We start from the raw sequence: 19138 nt of genomic DNA on the forward strand, positions 1-19138 counted from the left end.
CCTTTTCAAGATCATGTTCATCAACATTTAAAATCTTTTGAGGACGCATAGCTGTGGCAGACTCAATTGGAGACTTTTTTTTCAAATCATCAGTATTGGTATCCGATGAAACTGATGAATCCGTATCACCTTGATGATCGGTTGTTTCAGTAGATTCATCTTGATCCTGAGAAACCAAAAAGTTTATCAAATCAATAGCTAATCGATTTATTGTTCTTTTATTAGATAGTAGTGGCAAATGTCTGTTTTCGGTCAAGTCCTTGTTTTGAAGATGCCGCATCAATGTAATCAAATCAAAAGTCAAAGTTATCATCCTAATAAAAAATATTTTTAAGAGATAATTAATTGAAAGCTTATTGGACCATTTTCCTGGTAACACCTCCATGGCTTCTAAAAATTGCTAGCCAGATGGATGCTGAAGCGTAGAAGACAAGAGGAAATTCTAAAACTTGCAATTCACGACCCCGTCTGTTTAGCGTGGTAAATTCCAATGGAAAATGGACCTATGTTACTCAAAGGAGTAATACTAATATAAAATAAAAATGTATACCATTTTTATTCAGATGCAATGCGAAGCCAAAACTGTCTTAATTTTCACTTAGTTCAGAGAGCGCAAACCAGCACTCTAATCGACGATTTCGCCTCTAAGAGGCGAAAATGAAAGACAGTGGTTTAAAATGTATGTACAATTGAATGAATATGTAGTAATTGAAAAAGAAATATTTTAAGAGGAATAATTTAAAATGATTATTAAGCAGACAGAGATAATAATTGTATCATAATCATTTATTCGTTGTGAGTTAGTAATATCTCTGCTGATAATTTAAAATATAATATTAAAAAAAATCTCGGGAAATCTGTAAGAATTCCCGGGAATCGGGATTACTATTTTTTACTGATTTCCCGGGAAATTTGTCCCGGGAAATTCCCGGGAATGGATCCGTACTACATACCATACGTTTAGTTTTCAATTAGAGATAGACGACTGAAGGAAACGCTAAAATCGGCAACATTGCTTATGAGAATGAGTTGCATTGTCACTGTAGAATCGTCGAATGACTGATAGGTCTGGATCCCGCGTATGAAAAAAAAGTTGAAAAATAGCAAGCTGAAAATTTGTTAATAGCTTAACGGTGTCTACACGGACAAACTTTGATATATGGGAACACTGGAACAGGGGAAGTTTTAATTGTGGAACAGGTTAAAAATTTGGAACGGTCAGACCACGAAAACGGCACATGTATTTTGTCCGACAGAACAGACTTAAACTCTCCGAACAGAAATTAAACTCTCATGCAAAAATCAGACTGCTATTTATCACCAAATGGGCGTTTTAATGAGTGGAACATGTAGAATATGTCAAATGACAGGAATTATGACAGGTGATAAATAGCAGTCTGATTTTTGCATGAGAGTTTAATCTCTGTTCGGAGAGTTTAAGTCTATCCTGTCGGACACAATAAATGTGCCGTTTTCGTGGTCTGACCGTTCCAAATTTTTAACCTGTTCCAGAATTAAAACTGCCCCTGTTCCAGTGTTCTCATATATCAAAGTTTATCCGACTAGACACCCTTAAGCTATTAACAAATTTTCAGCTTGCTATTAATCAACTTTTTTTTCATACGCGGGATCCAGACCTATGAGTAAATTCGCACGACTCGGTTGTGGGAAACGGGGAAGCAGTGTTGCCATGTATTGGATGTACTCCTATATATCTAATTTAAAAGTAAACACACGGTATCTTTTATAATTCTCACAAAGTCACAGGGCATTTTATTCATTCGTAATACACCACAAAATCCTCTCGAGGTGTTCATTATTTTAACAGTTTAATACAATTTCATTATTATTGTAATACACAGTTGTATCAGAGCAAAAACAATAAAGAAACCAAGTCTGGTGCGAGTATTTCTTAACTGACCCACTTACTTTATTACACTTTTCGAAACGTAACCGTTGACCGAGTTTCTTGTTTCACTGTCAGGCGTTTTCGAAATAGGTAATCGCATTTTGCGGAGTGGCAAATACTTATCGACAGGTTCAGACCCAACTTCTCAAACTATTCGCTTTAAAGTAATCTCAGTTAGTATATTCTATTTTTCTTCGCAGACATAAAGTACACTTGAATTATATTTTGTGAGTGCCAGAAAAAAATGAAAGTCGAATAAGAATAACGTAGATATAAGGAGTAAGATTAACTAGAACTTGAAGAAATAGCTGTAAATCGTCAGGTAGATGTAGCTTGATGTAAACCCTGAAATGTGAAAAAGAGAGTTTAATTGTATTTACGTTGTATCTAAAACTTCTTCTTCTTCTTCTTTTTGTATAGACATGACTCTGTCTGTTTTTTCAATGTGCCTCTAGTAAGTTGTCGTCCCATCGTTTTCGTGGTCTTCCCACTGATGGTCTTCCTATTAGGGAACCGTCTCTCGCTGTCCTGACTATCCTATTTGTTGTCATTCGGCTTATGTAGTCATTGCATCTCCGTCGTATATCTATACTTCTAGCTCTGTCCCATAGAGTCTTACCATCGATTTTTCGAAGGTTTTTCATCTCCGCTGTTTAGAGCCATCTTTTTGTCCTTTTTGTGTCGGGTCGTGTTTCTGCCGCGTATGTCATGATTGGTCTGATGACCGTTTTGTAAATTCTACCTTTCATTTCTTTTCCAATATTTTTATTTCTCCATATTGTGTCATTCAGGCAACCTGCGGCTCTGTTTGCTCTATTCCCTTGATCTTCCACTTGTTTCGAGCCTTCCGTAGCTAGATAGTGTGATGCCTAGGTATTTAAACTCCATCAGTGGGTTCTATTATCTGACCTTCCAGCTCCAATTTACGTCTTATTGGATCTGCTGTTATAATCATGCATTTTGTCTTTTTTGAGGAAATTAACATGTTAAATTTTCTGGCGGTTATGATAAATTGGTGCAGCATACGTTGTAAATCATCTCCACTTTGAGAGATTAGTATTGCATCGTCCGCATAGCAGATTATGTTAAGTTGTTTTTCTCCCATTTGGTATCCTTTTTCTAGTTCTTACTTTTTTTATTATTTCGTAATTTCGTCCATTATCAGGTTGAACAATAAAGGACTCAAGGAATCCCCCTGTCTTATCCCATTGCCGGCTTCAATTGGGTCAGTTAGTTCATCTTCCACTTTTACTTTTATTGGGTTGTTCTGGTAGATGTTTTCGTACGTTTTAATTATTCCTAGAGGTACCTCTCTCGAGAATAACAAATGGATAACGTCCTTTAATGTGACCCTGTCAAATGCTTTCTTAAGGTCCACGAAACATAAATATGCCGGTTTGTTGTATTCCAACGATTTCTCTTGAACTTCCTCATTATAAATATAGCGTCAGTGCATGACCTTCCCGACCTAAAACCTTGTTGTTGTTCTGCTAATAGTATAATTTCATTTAATTTGTTTGTTATCACTTTGGTTGTTAATTTTAATGTTGTGTTTAATAAGTTAATTCCTCTGTAATTCTCCGGGTCCGATTTGTCTCCTTTTTTGAAGAGAGGTATTAGGATGCTTGATTTCCATTCTTGAGGTATTCTACATATTTTGTTCTATTTATTTTTTGTATTAGTTTTAATAGTTGTTTAGTTAGATCTTGTCCTCCGTACTTTAGGAGTTCGTTCGATATTCTGTCCACTACTGGAGATTTTCTATTTTTTAATTTTCCTAATCCTAATGCTTTCTTTACCTCTCCCTCCTCGATGTTTATTTCTTCGTTTGCCCTAACTTCAGGTGTTGGTGGTTCATTATCGTCGCCTTTAGCAAATAGAGATCGGAAGTAGTCTGCCCATGTTTCCTTCTGAATGTGTTTCGCTTTTATTAATTCGTTCATCTCCTTTCTTTGCCCTCTGATCATTCTCCATACTTATTTTTGTGTTCCGTAGAAGTCGTGTTCCATCTGTTTTGAGAAACTCTGCCAGTGCTCCCTTTTTATTTGTCTCACTAAAGTATTCGTTTCGTTTCTGATTCGTTTGTAGTGGTTGTATGCCTGTTGTGTTTGTTTTGTTCTGTATTGTAAAAAGGCTTTCTTCTTTTCTTCACATTTTATCTTCACTTCCTCTCTAAACCACTAAAACTAATAGTTTCTAATACAATAGTTTCTAAAACTAATAGTGTTCACTTATTATTGCTGTTGCAAAATTCGTTTTAATATAATTTCTGATGAAAAATATTTGACACATTAGCGAAACAGAGGCTCATCGTTTAATTTTCAACAGGTTTCAAATACCAATAAATAATTTAATATTTTTTACTTTCACGAAAATGCAGTTAATATGGAAGAAAAATCATGTGTGTCTACATACCACATAGGTGTGACTCTATAATCATAGCTATTTATCACACAAGGTATACGTATCACATACTAATTCAGTATTTTCACAAAATCGTGACATATTAGCGAAACAGGCTTGGCGTTTAGTAGGCATAAAAATTGTTAAATAAATTAATGTGTTTTCGATAAATTGACACTAACGAACTGCACAGTCACATCGCTACGTTAAATCGTTGTCGTGTATACGGGCTATAATGATCTTGTCTCTGTCCTCTGCATCTTCCACATTGGGCCTGCGCTTTGATTAAATCATCATCTTCCGATAGCATTTGCGGTTTGCGGTCGAACTTTTAATGTATTTGCAGTATTTGGTCTTGAACGGCCAATTTATTTATTATATCTTCCATCCTGATATCTTTCGCGGTATCCAGGCCATTTCCATTTTAACGTTAAAGCACGTTCAAGACCGTCAGTTTTGGTTTTGGTTTTGCACCATATCTACTCGTTTTTCTTTTTATCTCGTGAGTGATAATTTGTCTTTGTATGGCTTTAAGTTTTCTTTAATCCTTTAATCTATCGAAATTATTCTTGGTACATGTACATATCTGGGTCCCATTTATCAGAACAGAGGACTCACGCATTCAATCTCTCCATTGTTAATTTTAATGCGTATCTACAAGTCTTCCAAATATCACCCGTATTATTCTTCCGTAGGTCCGTGAACCTGGCCCCCCGAAATGCGAATATTCGTGTGAAAATTTGCGCATCGTTTGCCCATCGTTTGACCATGTTTGCCCACTAATTACTTTTTTTTGCCCACCTTTACAATAAGAGATACATACATGACATAAAAAACATAAGACCCAAATTTGCTCCGAATTGAAAAAAAGGTATGCTCTCGCTTGACCATCGTTTGACCACGTTTGCCCACCTTTTAATTTTTTAGATATTTATTATTTCTCGAGATATGACATAATTGACATTAAGGACATGAAATAAAATTTTTTCGAAAATCAAACTCGCGCGTTCGTTTGTCCATCGTTTGACCATGTTTGCCCACTAATTACTTTTTTTTGCCCACCTTTACAATAAGAGATACATACATGACATAAAAAACATAAGACCTAAATTTGCTCCGAATTGAAAAAAAAAAGATATTCTCTCGTTTGACCATCGTTTGACCACGTTTGCCCACCTTTTAATTTTTTTAGATATTTATTATTTTTCGAGATATGACATAATTGACATAAATGACATGAAATAATTTTTTTTCGAAAATCAAACTCGCGCGTTCGTTTGTCCATCGTTTGACCATGTTTGCCCACTAATTACTTTTTTTGCCCACCTTTACAATAAGAGATACATGACATAAAAACCATAAGACCCAAATTTGCTACGAATTGAAAAAAAAGATATGCTCTCGTTTGACCATCGTTTGACCACGTTTGCCCACCTTTTAATTTTTTTAGATATTTATTATTTCTCGAGATATGACATAATTGACATAAATGACATGAAATAAAATTTTTTCGAAAATCAAATTCGCGCGTTCGTTTGTCCATCGTTTGACCATGTTTGCCCACTAATTACTTTTTTTTGCCCACCTTTACAACAAGAGATACATACATGACATAAAAAACATAAGACTCAAATTTGCTCCGAATTGAAAAAAAAGATATGCTCTCGTTTGACCACGTTTGCCCACCTTTTAATTTTTTTAGATATTTATTATTTCTCGAGATATGACATAATTGACATAAATGACATGAAATAAAATTTTTTCGAAAATCAAACTCGCGCGTTCGTTTGTCCATCGTTTGACCATGTTTGCCCACTAATTACTTTTTTTTGCCCACCTTTACAATAAGAGATACATACATGACATAAAAAACATAAAACCCAAATTTGCTCCGAATTGAAAAAAAAGATATGCTCTCGTTTGACCATCGTTTGACCACATTTGCCCACCTCTTAATTTTTTTAGATATTTATTATTTCTCGAGATATGACATAATTGACATAAATGACATGAAATAAAATTTTTTCGAAAATCAAACTCGCGCGTTCGTTTGTCCATCGTTTGACCATGTTTGCCCACTAATTACTTTTTTTTGCCCACCTTTACAATAAGAGATACATACATGACATAAAAAACATAAGACCCAAATTTGCTCCGAATTGAAAAGAAAAGATATGCTCTCGTTTGACCATCGTTTGACCACATTTGCCCACCTCTTAATTTTTTTAGATATTTATTATTTCTCGAGATATGACATAATTGACATAAATGACATGAAATAAAATTTTTTCGAAAATCAAACTCGCGCGTTCGTTTGTCCATCGTTTGACCATGTTTGCCCACTAATTACTTTTTTTTGCCCACCTTTACAATAAGAGAAACATACATGACATAAAAAACATAAGACCCAAATTTGCTCCGAATTGAAAAAAAAGATATGCTCTCGTTTGACCATCGTCTGACCACCTTTTAATTTTTTTAGATATTTATTATTTCTCGAGATATGACATAATTGACATAAATGACATGAAATAAAATTTTTTCGAGAATCAAACTCGCGCGTTCGTTTGTCCATCGTTTGACCATGTTTGCCCACTAATTACTTTTTTTTGCCCACCTTTACAATAAGAGATACATACATGACATAAAAAACATAAGACCCAAATTTGCTCCGAATTGAAAAAAAAAGATATGCTCTCGTTTGACCACGTTTGCCCACCTTTTAATTTTTTTAGATATTTATTCTTTCTCGAGATATGACATAATTGACATAAATGACATGAAATAAAAATTTTTCGAAAATCAAACTCGCGCGTTCGTTTGTCCATCGTTTGACCACGTTTGCCCACCTTTTAATTTTTTCAGACATTTATTGTTTCTCGAGATATGACATGATTGATATAAATGACATAAAATATAATTTTTCGAAAATCGAACTCGCGCGTTCGTTTGTCCGTCGTTTGACCACGTTTTTCCACTTTTTCGTTTTTCGATACACCTATTATTTCCCGAGATACGACGTACACGACATAAATCACAAAAAGCCTATAAAATAAATTTTTTTCGAAAATCGAACTCGCGCGTTCGTTTGTCCATTGTTTGACCACGTTTGCCCACCTTTTAATTTTTTTAAATATTTATTATTTCTCGAGATATGACATAATTGACATAAATGACATGAAATAAAATTTTTTCGAAAATCAAACTCGCGCGTTCGTTTGTCCATCGTTTGACTACGATTTCCCACTTTTTCGTTTTTCGATATACTCATTGTTTCCCGAGATACAACATACACGACATAAATTACAAAAAACACTATAAAATTAATTTTTTTTTAAATCGAACTCGCGCGTTTGTTTGTAGATCGTTTGACTACGATAGCCTACTTTTTCGTTTCTCGATATACTTATTATTTCCCGAGATTCGACGTATACGACATCGATCACGAAAACCCATAAAATATAATTTTTTTGAAAATCTAACTTGCGCGTTCGTCTGACTAGCTTTTGACCAGTTTATATTATAGGATGCGACTTTGTGTAAATTTTTATCATAATTGTCGTTTAATTTTTATCGTAATTAATGAAAAATTTCATTTTATAGGTTTTTTGTGATTTATGTCGTGTATGTCGTATCTCGGAAAATAATGAGTGTATCGAAAAACGAAAAAGTGGAAAAACGTGGTCAAACGACGGACAAACGAACGCGCGAGTTCGATTTTCGAAAAATTATATTTTATGTCATTTATGTCAATCATGTCATATCTCGAGAAACAATAAATATCTGAAAAAATTAAAAGGTGGGCAAACGTGGTCAAACGACGGACAAACGAACGCCCGAGTTCGATTTTCGAAAAATTATATTTTATGTCATTTATGTCAATCATGTCATATCTCGAGAAACAATAAATATCTGAAAAAATTAAAAGGTGGGCAAACGTGGTCAAACGATGGACAAACGAACGCGCGAGTTTGATTTTCGAAAAAATTTTATTTCATGTCATTTATGTCAATTATGTCATATCTCGAGAAATAATAAATATCTAAAAAAATTAAAAGGTGGGCAAACGTGGTCAAACGATGGTCAAACGAGAGCATATCTTTTTTTTCAATTCGGAGCAAATTTGGGTCTTATGTTTTTTATGTCATGTAATTGGGTGTAAATCTTATGTAAAGGTGGGCAAAAAAAAGTAATTAGTGGGCAAACATGGTCAAACGATGGACAAACGAACGCGCGAGTTTGATTTTCGAAAAAATTTTATTTCATGTAATTTATGTCAATTATGTCATATCTCGAGAAATAATAAATATCTAAAAAAATTAAAAGGGGGGCAAACGATGGTCAAACGAGAGCATATCTTTTTTTTCAATTCGGAGCAAATTTGGGTCTTATGTTTTTGATGTCATGTATGTATCTCTTATTGTAAAGGTGGGCAAAAAAAAGTAATTAGTGGGCAAACATGGTCAAACGATGGGCAAACGATGCGCAAATTTTCACACGAATATTCGCATTTCGGGGGGCCAGGTTCACGGACCTTTCTTCCGTTTATTTCTTCAATTCAGTTACTTTTGTCTGCTCTGATAGCTGGTCCTAAATAATTGGACGTTTTTTTGTCTGTTTCACCAATAAGTAGTAATTACTGATATGTCTTCTGTATTAGCCATTATCTTTCTTTCTTTAAGATTCATTTTCAGTCCTTTTTATGATGACGTTTTTCTAGGTCTGATATCACTATTATTAGTTCTTCCATAGTTGCTATCAGAAGTAACTCATTAGCGAAACTAAGATGGTTTAAATATTTTCCGTTGACACAGATCTTTTTATTGTTCCGATCCATGAATCTGAATGTCTTTAAACGCAAGAGTAAACAGTGCGAGTGAAATTCTATCGTCTCGTTTTCGTTTTCTTATTGTGTTTATGGGTACACCCAGAACCTTCTGGCAAGTTTATTTTATAATCATTGTCGTCGATTCCTTGATGACCTGGCACTGGCACCCAGACAAGTGTTTTGTTGCGGTTTTATAGGCTATCGTCCAATCTATATAAACTCATTCGCGTTTTTCCCTTTACTATGATATGGAAAAGAGGAAGTTCCAATAGGGTTTCCATTGCTGCAGTTGGAGTGCCTCCCATGGCACCTGTTATTCTGAGCAAGTCTGTAAACTTTGCCTAGCTTCACATTGAACTTCTGTGTTGCACCTTTGCAACAGAAAAGGTCTGCATAACAAATGCAAACTTGCATTTGTTATTGTGGGTTTAACCACCATGTTATATACATGATGTCCGGTGTGAGTCTCCATGTTTTGCCGTGAGTGGATCACCATTAAGATAGTTACCGCTCTTCTGGTTATTCGTTGAAGGTGCTGGTTCCAGGTAAGTCTCGAATCTATTGTAACTCATAGATATTTTTACCTCAATTTACGGGCATATTTTCTCGATGTCAAAAAACCAACTCCATCTAAAGTTTTGCTTTCTCCTCCTTTAAAATGTAGTATTTGGAAGTTGAAGTTATATAATTGACAAATGACAGAGGCCATAAATAACAGCCCAACAAAAAAAATTTGTCTTGCTGCCGAAAAAAATAAACTGATTTTAGTTAATGCATCTGTGCTGATTCCAAAAATATAAACCTTTTCTTTGTATCAGCTCTAGTTTTTGAGATATAACATACTTATTAAATACTTAAATATTCTTACAGTTCTGTATATTCCACCACTATAATTGCAATACAATTATAAACAAACTTAACAAATTCTAAGACAAATGGGCAAATAAACAAAAGGGCCTATTTTGGTATTCATTTAGGAGATCAAGATAAATCCTGAGCTCCACATGTACTGTGCAAAACTTGTATTGAAATCTTACGACAGTGGACGAAAGGACAACGAAAATGTTTAAATGTGGTTTTCCAATGGTATGGAGGAAACCAAAAAAACATTTTGACCATTGCTATTTCTGTCTTGTGAATATAATGGGCATTAATCCTAACAATCGACGTACGAAGGTATCCTAACCTGGATTCAGCAATAAGACCAATTCCACATCAACTTGAGCAGATACCCATTCCAATATTTAGCAGTCTACCTATGTTACCAGAGGATAATGCCGAAACGGTATTTGACGAACTGCAGACTAATAGATTTGAGGAAGATGACAGTGATTTTGAAGGGGATTCAACACGTCCTGAGCGCTTTTCTCAGGAAGAGCTAAGCGAACTTATCAGAAATTTGAACCTTCCAAAGGATTCTTCCGAGTTGCTTACCTCCAGACTAAAAGAAAAGAATGTTCTTCACCCAGACACCAAAATCACGTACTACCGTAATAGAGATAAAAGATCTTTTGTCTTTTTTTCTCAGCAAGATGGTATGGTTTTTTATAACAATATTAAAGGCCTGTTAGAAAAAATGGGTGTATCGGAGTATACACTAGATCACTGGCGTCTTTTTATCGGCAGTTCCAAACGAAGTTTAAAGTGTGTCCTTCTACATAATGGCAACAAATATGGAAGTATACCAATTGGGCATTACAGTGGAATAAATGCTTAACAATTTTAACAAACACGATTGTCATATGAGTATTAAAATTCATTACCTCCACAGCCACTTAGACCGTTTCCCAGAAAATCTTCACCAAGATATCAAAACGATGGAAGAGGGGTATCAGGGAGATGGGGCTATCACATGATCGAGGATTACTGCTGGAGTCTTCAAAGGGACCGTTCTTTTAAAGCCTTTGCAAGAAAATCATATAAAAGGAAATTTTTATGTGACGCCGAATAACACCTTTTTGTTGCGATGCTGCCGGTTAGGTTAGATGAAAAGTTAAGTTTTTTGGCAGATATGTGTGATGATTTTTGTAAGTACATTATTGTACAATAAATATCTTACTTTTTATTCGTATTTGGTCTATTTCATGGGTAGCAGCACTACATATATGTAGGTAGTGCTGCGTTAAATTACCCTATATGTTAGAAATGTGATCTGTTGTCGTATTTTCTGAAAACGATCTGATGGAGCAAATCTGGTGGCATTTTTGGATTCAGCAGACCCAAATTACCTAGAAACAGTAAAAAAATTTCCGGCAGCAAACTGTGTGTTTACCAGTGTAATAGACTTATTACGGTTTTTTGTGTATGTATATCTACTAGTACTTATATTGATCGAAACACAGCATTTAAAACTGTTAAAACGATGAATCTCAATGATCTACATTCTGCCTATAGCTACCTTACATTTACCCATCAAAATATTGATTTAAACAACGCTAATCTTAGCATTTTCCATCTCTTTGATGGTAATCCATTGGTTATTAAATCCATCGCATAGTCAGAAATTGCCAGTTCTTATTTACAGTTGTCTGAGGTATATCATTATGTTCCTTATACGTAGAACCACTAGATAGCGATGCCAATGGATGTGCCATAAATTGTTTTCAAGTTTGCAACTCGCTACTTTCTCTCTTGACCAGTGGCGCAGTGGTGGAAAGCTTAGTCTTTCATGTAATGTGCATACTTGATTTTTACAAACTTTCGCGTATACTTCAATATTAAGTACCGAATAATTTGCTAATTGTTATCTTTTGATAGCGTTATTTTTAATTTAGAATTTTGCGATAATTATGTAGGTCACGTCCATTTTTTTCAATAACTGCGAGTATTGCACAATACTATTAAAATAAGTAAATAGAAACTTGAATTAAAATAAACAAATAGTTGATATTATGTTATACGAGTACATTGAAACTCAGTTTGCTCTATTTTTAAACCAGGAGAAGTGATTCAAATTTACCGCACCGTAATGCTTGTTTGTAATTGGTCCAACCTTAGGCAAGCACACTCCATTATTATGAAATTTTGGCACTAAAGACATTTATGAAGTTTTGACACTATTAGCTCTTGAATAGGTTATCAAGTTATATCAGCGATTTTTTGTGATTTCTGCGTTATTCTTTTAATTTTTAGATTTTTAGTCTGCTTTTATATTAAAAGCAGTTGTTTTTAGAACTCTTTAGCGATGTATTAGTATAATACCGGGTGTCCAATTATATCTTCCCCCATTTTAACTGCCTATAACTTCTAAACGGCTCAAGATAGAAATATGCGTTTTTCGCTGAAATATTTTATTTTAGCAAAAGTTTTGTTTGAATGGATTGAATTTTTTATATCTCTTTCAATTACGAAAAAAAATGGCGGATTTTTGAAAAGAACGTTGTTGACTTTTTTTAATGGAACACCCAGTATATTTTTTTGTAAATTGAACGGTTATTTACCTATCCAACGATATAAAGTTTTTTAAAATCGGTTCTCAAATGACTAAGTAATTAATTTTTAAAATAAGAGGTGGTGTAGTGGATATCACATAACTAAAATAAATATGATTAAAATAACTAAGCAAATTGATATTATGTTATGTGATTTCTACATTGCATCTCTCATTTTAAAAATTCATTGCTCAGTCATTTGACAACCGATTTTTAAAAACTTTATATCGCTTGATAGGTAAATGACCGTTCTTTTAATTTATAAAAAAATATACTGGGTGTTTCATTCAAAAAAGTCAACGTTTTGGGATCCCAACAATCCCAACAAATAATTTTCACTACTGTTATTATTTAAATATTAACATAAAATTTATATTCTTTTGGCTGAATTAACTACACATATTAGATTCTGTCAAGGTGCAGTGTCAGTCTGGTAATGACATCCTTCCGGGGGTCATTCCGATCAGTTGTCACCTAAACTCTGCCATGTAAGGTTCTACCTACAATTTTCCAAGCAATATGGTTGATGTCATGTGATGCCAGGGGTTAATCCCGAAATATTTTTAACATCCTTCAAAATAAGATGACATAATGTAACCCCAACTGTTTAAAATCAATTTAAGGGTTTTTACACGTACATTTTTGTGGCTTAAAGCATGTAAACCTGTAAATGTAACTATCTAATCACTTTTTTTACCTTTGTCAAAATTTAACCTCACGTTTGTTTTACTTATAGAGTTATACTTATTTTAGGTGATAACACTGATGATGGAATATTGATTCCGAAAACGTTTTGTGATACAGCCCTTTTTAGAGATTTTAAATACATATACCTTTTACAAAATAAGGTTTTTATTTTTTTTTAATAATAAAATCGATCGAAATAACGGCACGATGCCCGATGTCTAGTTACTAATAGAATAGAAATATTTAATAATTTTCTTCTAGGAAGCAAATAATTGAAACTGTCTTCGAAGAACAATTTTAATGATTATTTCATTCATAGGAGATTCTGACCAATAGAAAGCTACAGAAATAAAAATTAAACTGATAATTTTTGATAATATCCCGTCGTCAAGTATATTACGTCAGATGCCCTTCGTTGCTACGAAAAAATACATTCAGTCACATTAATGACAATTAATGTTTTAAAAATTATAAAAGTGATGACTTTCAACGTCAACTATTTATAACTGTGTGTTTAATTGTACTAATTTGTACTTACATAAATAAATTACAATAAAATTTTGGTTTTGAACAGTTTTATTCATGAAATAATCGCAACAAATTGCACTCGATCTCTAAAATTATTATCGAATTTTTGCCCTCGTGACACTTTGACATAATTTCACTCCCCTTCGGGTCGTGAAATTAAAACTGTCAGTGTGACTCGGGAAAATTCGATAATTTTAGAGCTCTTGTGCAATTACTACTGAATATTTTGCACTTATTTCTATTTCAATATTTTTAATTTTCACTACAAAAAATGGTTATTTTTAATTTTCCATATATTTCACCGGATTATGAATTTTTAGTCAGGCAGAGTATTTTATGAAGAATAATTTCAAAATAAACAATAAGTAAAAAAAATAAACGTTTCCTTCATTTGTGTACAATTTCTTCAGAGGACTTTTATAAAGTAAAATATTTTGCAGTTTATTTAATATCTGGTTTCATAACAGAGATATCAATAAAATTATCTCTTTTTAACGTATGACACATTCTCATTTATTCTAATTCTAATATTTTGATTTAGATATTTGATATTCCTTTTGACAGTCACAAATAAAATATGGTCATAACAATATGTATTCTACATTTTTAAATTATAGTCTTTTCACCGTAATTTCTTCTTTGCATAATATGTTACTTATGTGAATTTGACCTCATTTGTCAAGTTTTCATATTCTACCTATGTACCTATATATGGTTAAGATAAGGTTAGATTAGATTAAAGTGAATCTAAAGACCGGAAAAGATGTTTGTATAACAACTTTCCTTTTCTTTATATTTTGAAGGCGTTCACCTGGAAATAAAGAAAGTCGTATACATTTTACACATCTACGAATATGTCATGACGTTAAATGTTTAAGCAGCTTCGAATGTCAAACTATTATCTCCCTCTGTTGTCTTTATTCGTTATCTTTATCTTCACATATCTTCTTCTTCTTACCCTCTTCATTTTACGATAATTACTCGACTGAAAAATGTTTAAGTAGGTATCTAATTTTCTTCATTTTGTGAAGGTGTCGTTCAGAGCATTCCTTAAAGCTCATATGACGTATATGTTACGTATAACATTCATTAGTTCTATCTTCTACTACAATATGTACTCTGGGTCTGTTCAATTTCCCTTGGATTAATTAAAAATAATTGATTTTATTCATCCTTTAGCAGTCAGTAAGGCACGTAGCTCGATTGTCAAGATTTTTAGATTATTTTTACCGCTATCATATTTTAATTGATAAAAAATGGAAATGACAATATTCATGTTGAGCTAATAAAATATGGGCTTGACAAAGTTTATGGATTTACACCAACTATGACGGTACGAAAACTTTATACTAAGCACGTAACTGTACAAATAACGATATAAATGAAAGCGAGAACTATAAGAAATCTAAATTCTTTGTTCAATATATATTATATATGTTACAGTTCAAGTTGATTCTCAGTTAGAGTTGACTTTTCCTAGTTCGAGTCAACTCCAACTGAAACGAGCAGTAAAAGTGGATTTGAATATTTTAAATCAACTTTTACTAGTTGAAGTTGACTCTTCCTAACTCTTGTGAGTAAAAATAGATTATACAATTTATACGAGTATAATCTCACGTGCATTTTTGATGAGTGGAGTTTGCGTCTCTTTCTTTTGACCGTTTTTTGGTAGATAAAATATTGTATGAAACTGTGCGTGAATTACTTCTTGCGCACTTAGGCGATGAATGCACTCGGCCCGCTCGTGCTCTAAACATCGCGTGCGTGCGCAAAAAGCATACTTCACGAACTGTTTTATAAATAACTAAGTATTTCACTCCGGACATATTTTTTTAGATTATTTTGGTCATTCGGAACAAAAAAGGTCTGTTGTGAAAACGCGATTTAAAATTTGAAAAATGCGAAATGACCATTTTTAAGGCTTAATAACTCGATTAAAAATTATTATTATGAAAGTCAGAAAGTCACCTAATCAAAGTTTAAAGCCCCCCCTACAAGATCCTGAAGATATTTTTGTCATTATTTTATTACTAAGCTGTAATTTTTAATTATCAACAATGAGCGCTAAAAGTGTATTGAGGCGGCTGTCAATGTGAGTGCGAGTAAGATCCTCCATTCCGACCGTCCACTAGTGCATCTCAGTCGCACTCACATTGACAGCCGCCTCAATACGCTCCTAGCGCTCATTGTTAATACAGTGGAACCTCGATAAGTCGTCCCCCGATAATCCGGAAGTCCGGCTAACCCGGACCGATTTTCATCGGACAAATATTTCAACAATAAAAATGTATGTATTATGTTAAAACATTTTATCTGCAGCCGCTTCTGGAATGTCTTAAAAATATCGAATTTCATTGATAAAACTTCCCTTCAATCATAATATAATATTTGAGAGATAATGGGTATCTGTGTAATTTGAACTATATGATAGTAAAAATGACTCATGCACACGGCGGCGGCAGAGCGACATTCATTATTGCAAACAACAGGCACCTGTTATTCCTTTATTTATTTTCAACTGTCTTTTAAACAATGGTCTTTTAAACAATGAAAGAGTCACTGTTCTTAAATTACATAAGCAGACCAGACGAAATTATTGACACAACCAAACTGACTGAGTTTTTTTACCTAGAAATTAATAATACTCTATATTGTCTATACTAAACTCTATACAACCATAGGTAACTGTGCATATATATTTCATATTATTTTGCTTATAAGGGACTTTATCTATAAGTATACCGTATTTTATGAATTTTTACCATGCTCTCCGGCTAACCCGGATTTTCGATAACCCGGATCGGCCGCGGTCCCGATTAATCCGAGTTATTGAGGTTCTACTGTAATTAAAAATAACAGCTTAGTAATACAATAATGACAAATATTTCTTCAGTACCTTGTAGGGGGTCGTTAAAACTTGATTTGGTGACTTTCATAATAATAATTTTTAACTGAGTTATTAAGCCTTGAAAATGGTCATTTTCGCATTTTTCAAATTTTAAATCGCGTATAACTTGAGAACAATAAATTTTACAGAAAAATCACAAAAGACCTCTTTTGCTCCGAATGACCCAAATTAATGATCTAAAAAAATGTCCGAAGGGAATTTTTTTGTGAATTTGTTTAAAAAAAAATTGTTTAAACAATTTTTCGATTACGGTACCGCCTGACACCCTGTGGATTCGTTATAAGGACCTCTTTTTGAGTAAGTTTGTGCAAAAAAATCGAACTGGAATAATTTACCTAACGGGGGCGACGATACAGCCTGGACTATAAATATCACGATTTGAACATAATATACAGTAACATTTAATTTCTAGAATCGGTTGTTTGTGTGAATCAACTTTTACTAAATGGCATTGGGAAGAGTATACTTTAACTAGTTGGAGTCTACTTTTACTAGTACATGTTGAATAAAGATCTTAATTTTATATTTATAATCAACTTTTACTAAAACCAGCCGTTTGAGTCGACTCGAACTAGGAAAAGTCAACTCCAACTGGATAATCAACTTGAATTGTAACATATAAATAAACATTTATATAAGAGTACATTACATGGCAGACAATAAAACGGAAGAATTAGAGACGAATACAGTGATAGAAATACCCAACCATGAAAATTGAAATTGGTGCATGGTTATCGAATATATTGATGCGCTCAATAATAACTTTTTTCTGAAATGGAAAGGTTCTCAACGGGCTGGGAAAATGGATTGGATTCAACAAAGCAGGCTGGAATATCCACGGTTCCCACTGTTCTTAAAGAGAAGTGGTCCCAGCTTCCCTCCATGAACAGCTACTTTGCGGCTAACACCACCCCTCTTTATTAATACAAACATAGTGTCAGTGTAAACTGCCAGAATATGACTATGGTCAGTGGACCTGAAAATTGTGTTGATAAAGTTGTATGTAGATGTTACTGTTGCATTTGTCTACTTGGCCGTTACATACAGTAAAAATAGAGAACATTTGTCGTTCTTGCTATGTGATCTTCATTATATCGGTGATGTTATTCCGGCTTGCCATCTCTCTGTATGCACGCACTACCACCGACTACCACTACCATTGATGCTCGCTGGAGATGAAACACCGACAACGATACAAAACATCGTCAACCGCAACAGAGAAAGGATCCGGTGAACAGATCTGGTAAGAATTCCTACTCCAAGTCTTTGAGTATTGATCAAAGACCAACTGTCCCTCCCGCCTACGATCTAGTATCGATAGATCGCTTCCGATCCTTGTCCGTTATTCTCGACAGCAGCATTATCGTCCATTTAAGTTTTGTCCTGGATCTGTTTGAATTCGACGTTCTCTTTCCTTCAACAGGACTATTAGGTTCAGGCCTGGTATTACTTGCGCAGCTACTTTTGAGGCAGTTCCATATATGGATATTACTTTTAGAATTGGCGTTCGTTACATTGAATTAGTTTCGTTTTATGTGCTCTTATGGAATACAAATTTTTGGTCCAGTATTACTCAATTTTCTTGACAGGCGTAAGTAATTTCTAGATGTAGGTGGCATGTCAGATCTTTATAAATTATTATTTACAATTGTTACAGTGATTCTGTAATTTATACCTAGATTCAAGTAGATGACATCGTCTTATAAAATATTTCAAAGAATCGACACTAATATCTATCTCTATGGTACTACATCTGTAATGTCAATCTCTAAATCTTCTCTATGATGATTTTCCTGTTCTTATTCAATTATTTTATGTGATTTGTATGTTGAGATACCTCCATTCCCCATTTTTCTACATGATGTGTTGAATGCAGGACTAGTAGTGCTGCTATTTATTTCTTGTTATTCTTAATTTTTTTAACACAATATAATATGCTGCTAACATCCAAGCTAAGAGAATCGAAAAGAAGATGAAAATAGGTTATGTGTCTACATGTTTTCATTAATCCAATAATAATAGATTTAAGTATATTTATGGTTTATTGCAAATCTATTGTAAATATAACTCTTAAGGGTATAATCAACTATTTTCAATGTGAGATAAGCCACAATTTTACCAAAAAAAATGATTTTATTAACGTTTCGACGCCCAAGTCGGGTGTCGTTGTCAAAATACAAAATAAAACTAAATTAAACAAAAATGTTGTTGCTTAGTAAAAAATTCTTCTAATAATTTATTTAATCTGACTCATTGAAAATAGTTGATTATAAAAATGGCACAAGGAAATAGCTTCAGAACAACCTTAAGGGTATAGACGCAAAATGTTACCGGTCAAAATTTTCAATGTGTTTTAAATGTATTCATTTTTTTCGAATCCTAAAGATTACGTTATTACCGAGGGCTGAACGTCCCTGAAAACTTCTATAGTGTTTATTTTAATA

The 19138-nt window shown here is 33.6% G+C and overlaps 2 protein-coding genes across 2 annotated transcripts in view; one reads left to right on the plus strand and one right to left on the minus strand.

The window, feature by feature from the left end:
- Nucleotides 1–19138, plus strand: part of LOC114346096 (uncharacterized) — a 951713-nt gene that overhangs the window by 146938 nt on the left and 785637 nt on the right. The window lies entirely within an intron of this gene.
- Nucleotides 2228–19138, minus strand: part of LOC126892775 (uncharacterized) — an 84839-nt gene continuing 67928 nt past the window's right edge. The window contains exon 3 of the mRNA XM_050662481.1: nucleotides 2228–2254. Coding sequence (XP_050518438.1) covers nucleotides 2228–2254 — 27 coding nt within the window. The remainder of the gene's footprint in view (nucleotides 2255–19138) is intronic.

The sequence above is a fragment of the Diabrotica virgifera genome, chromosome 1 (genome assembly GCF_917563875.1).
Source record: "Diabrotica virgifera virgifera chromosome 1, PGI_DIABVI_V3a".
Taxonomy (NCBI): Eukaryota; Metazoa; Arthropoda; class Insecta; order Coleoptera; family Chrysomelidae; genus Diabrotica; species Diabrotica virgifera.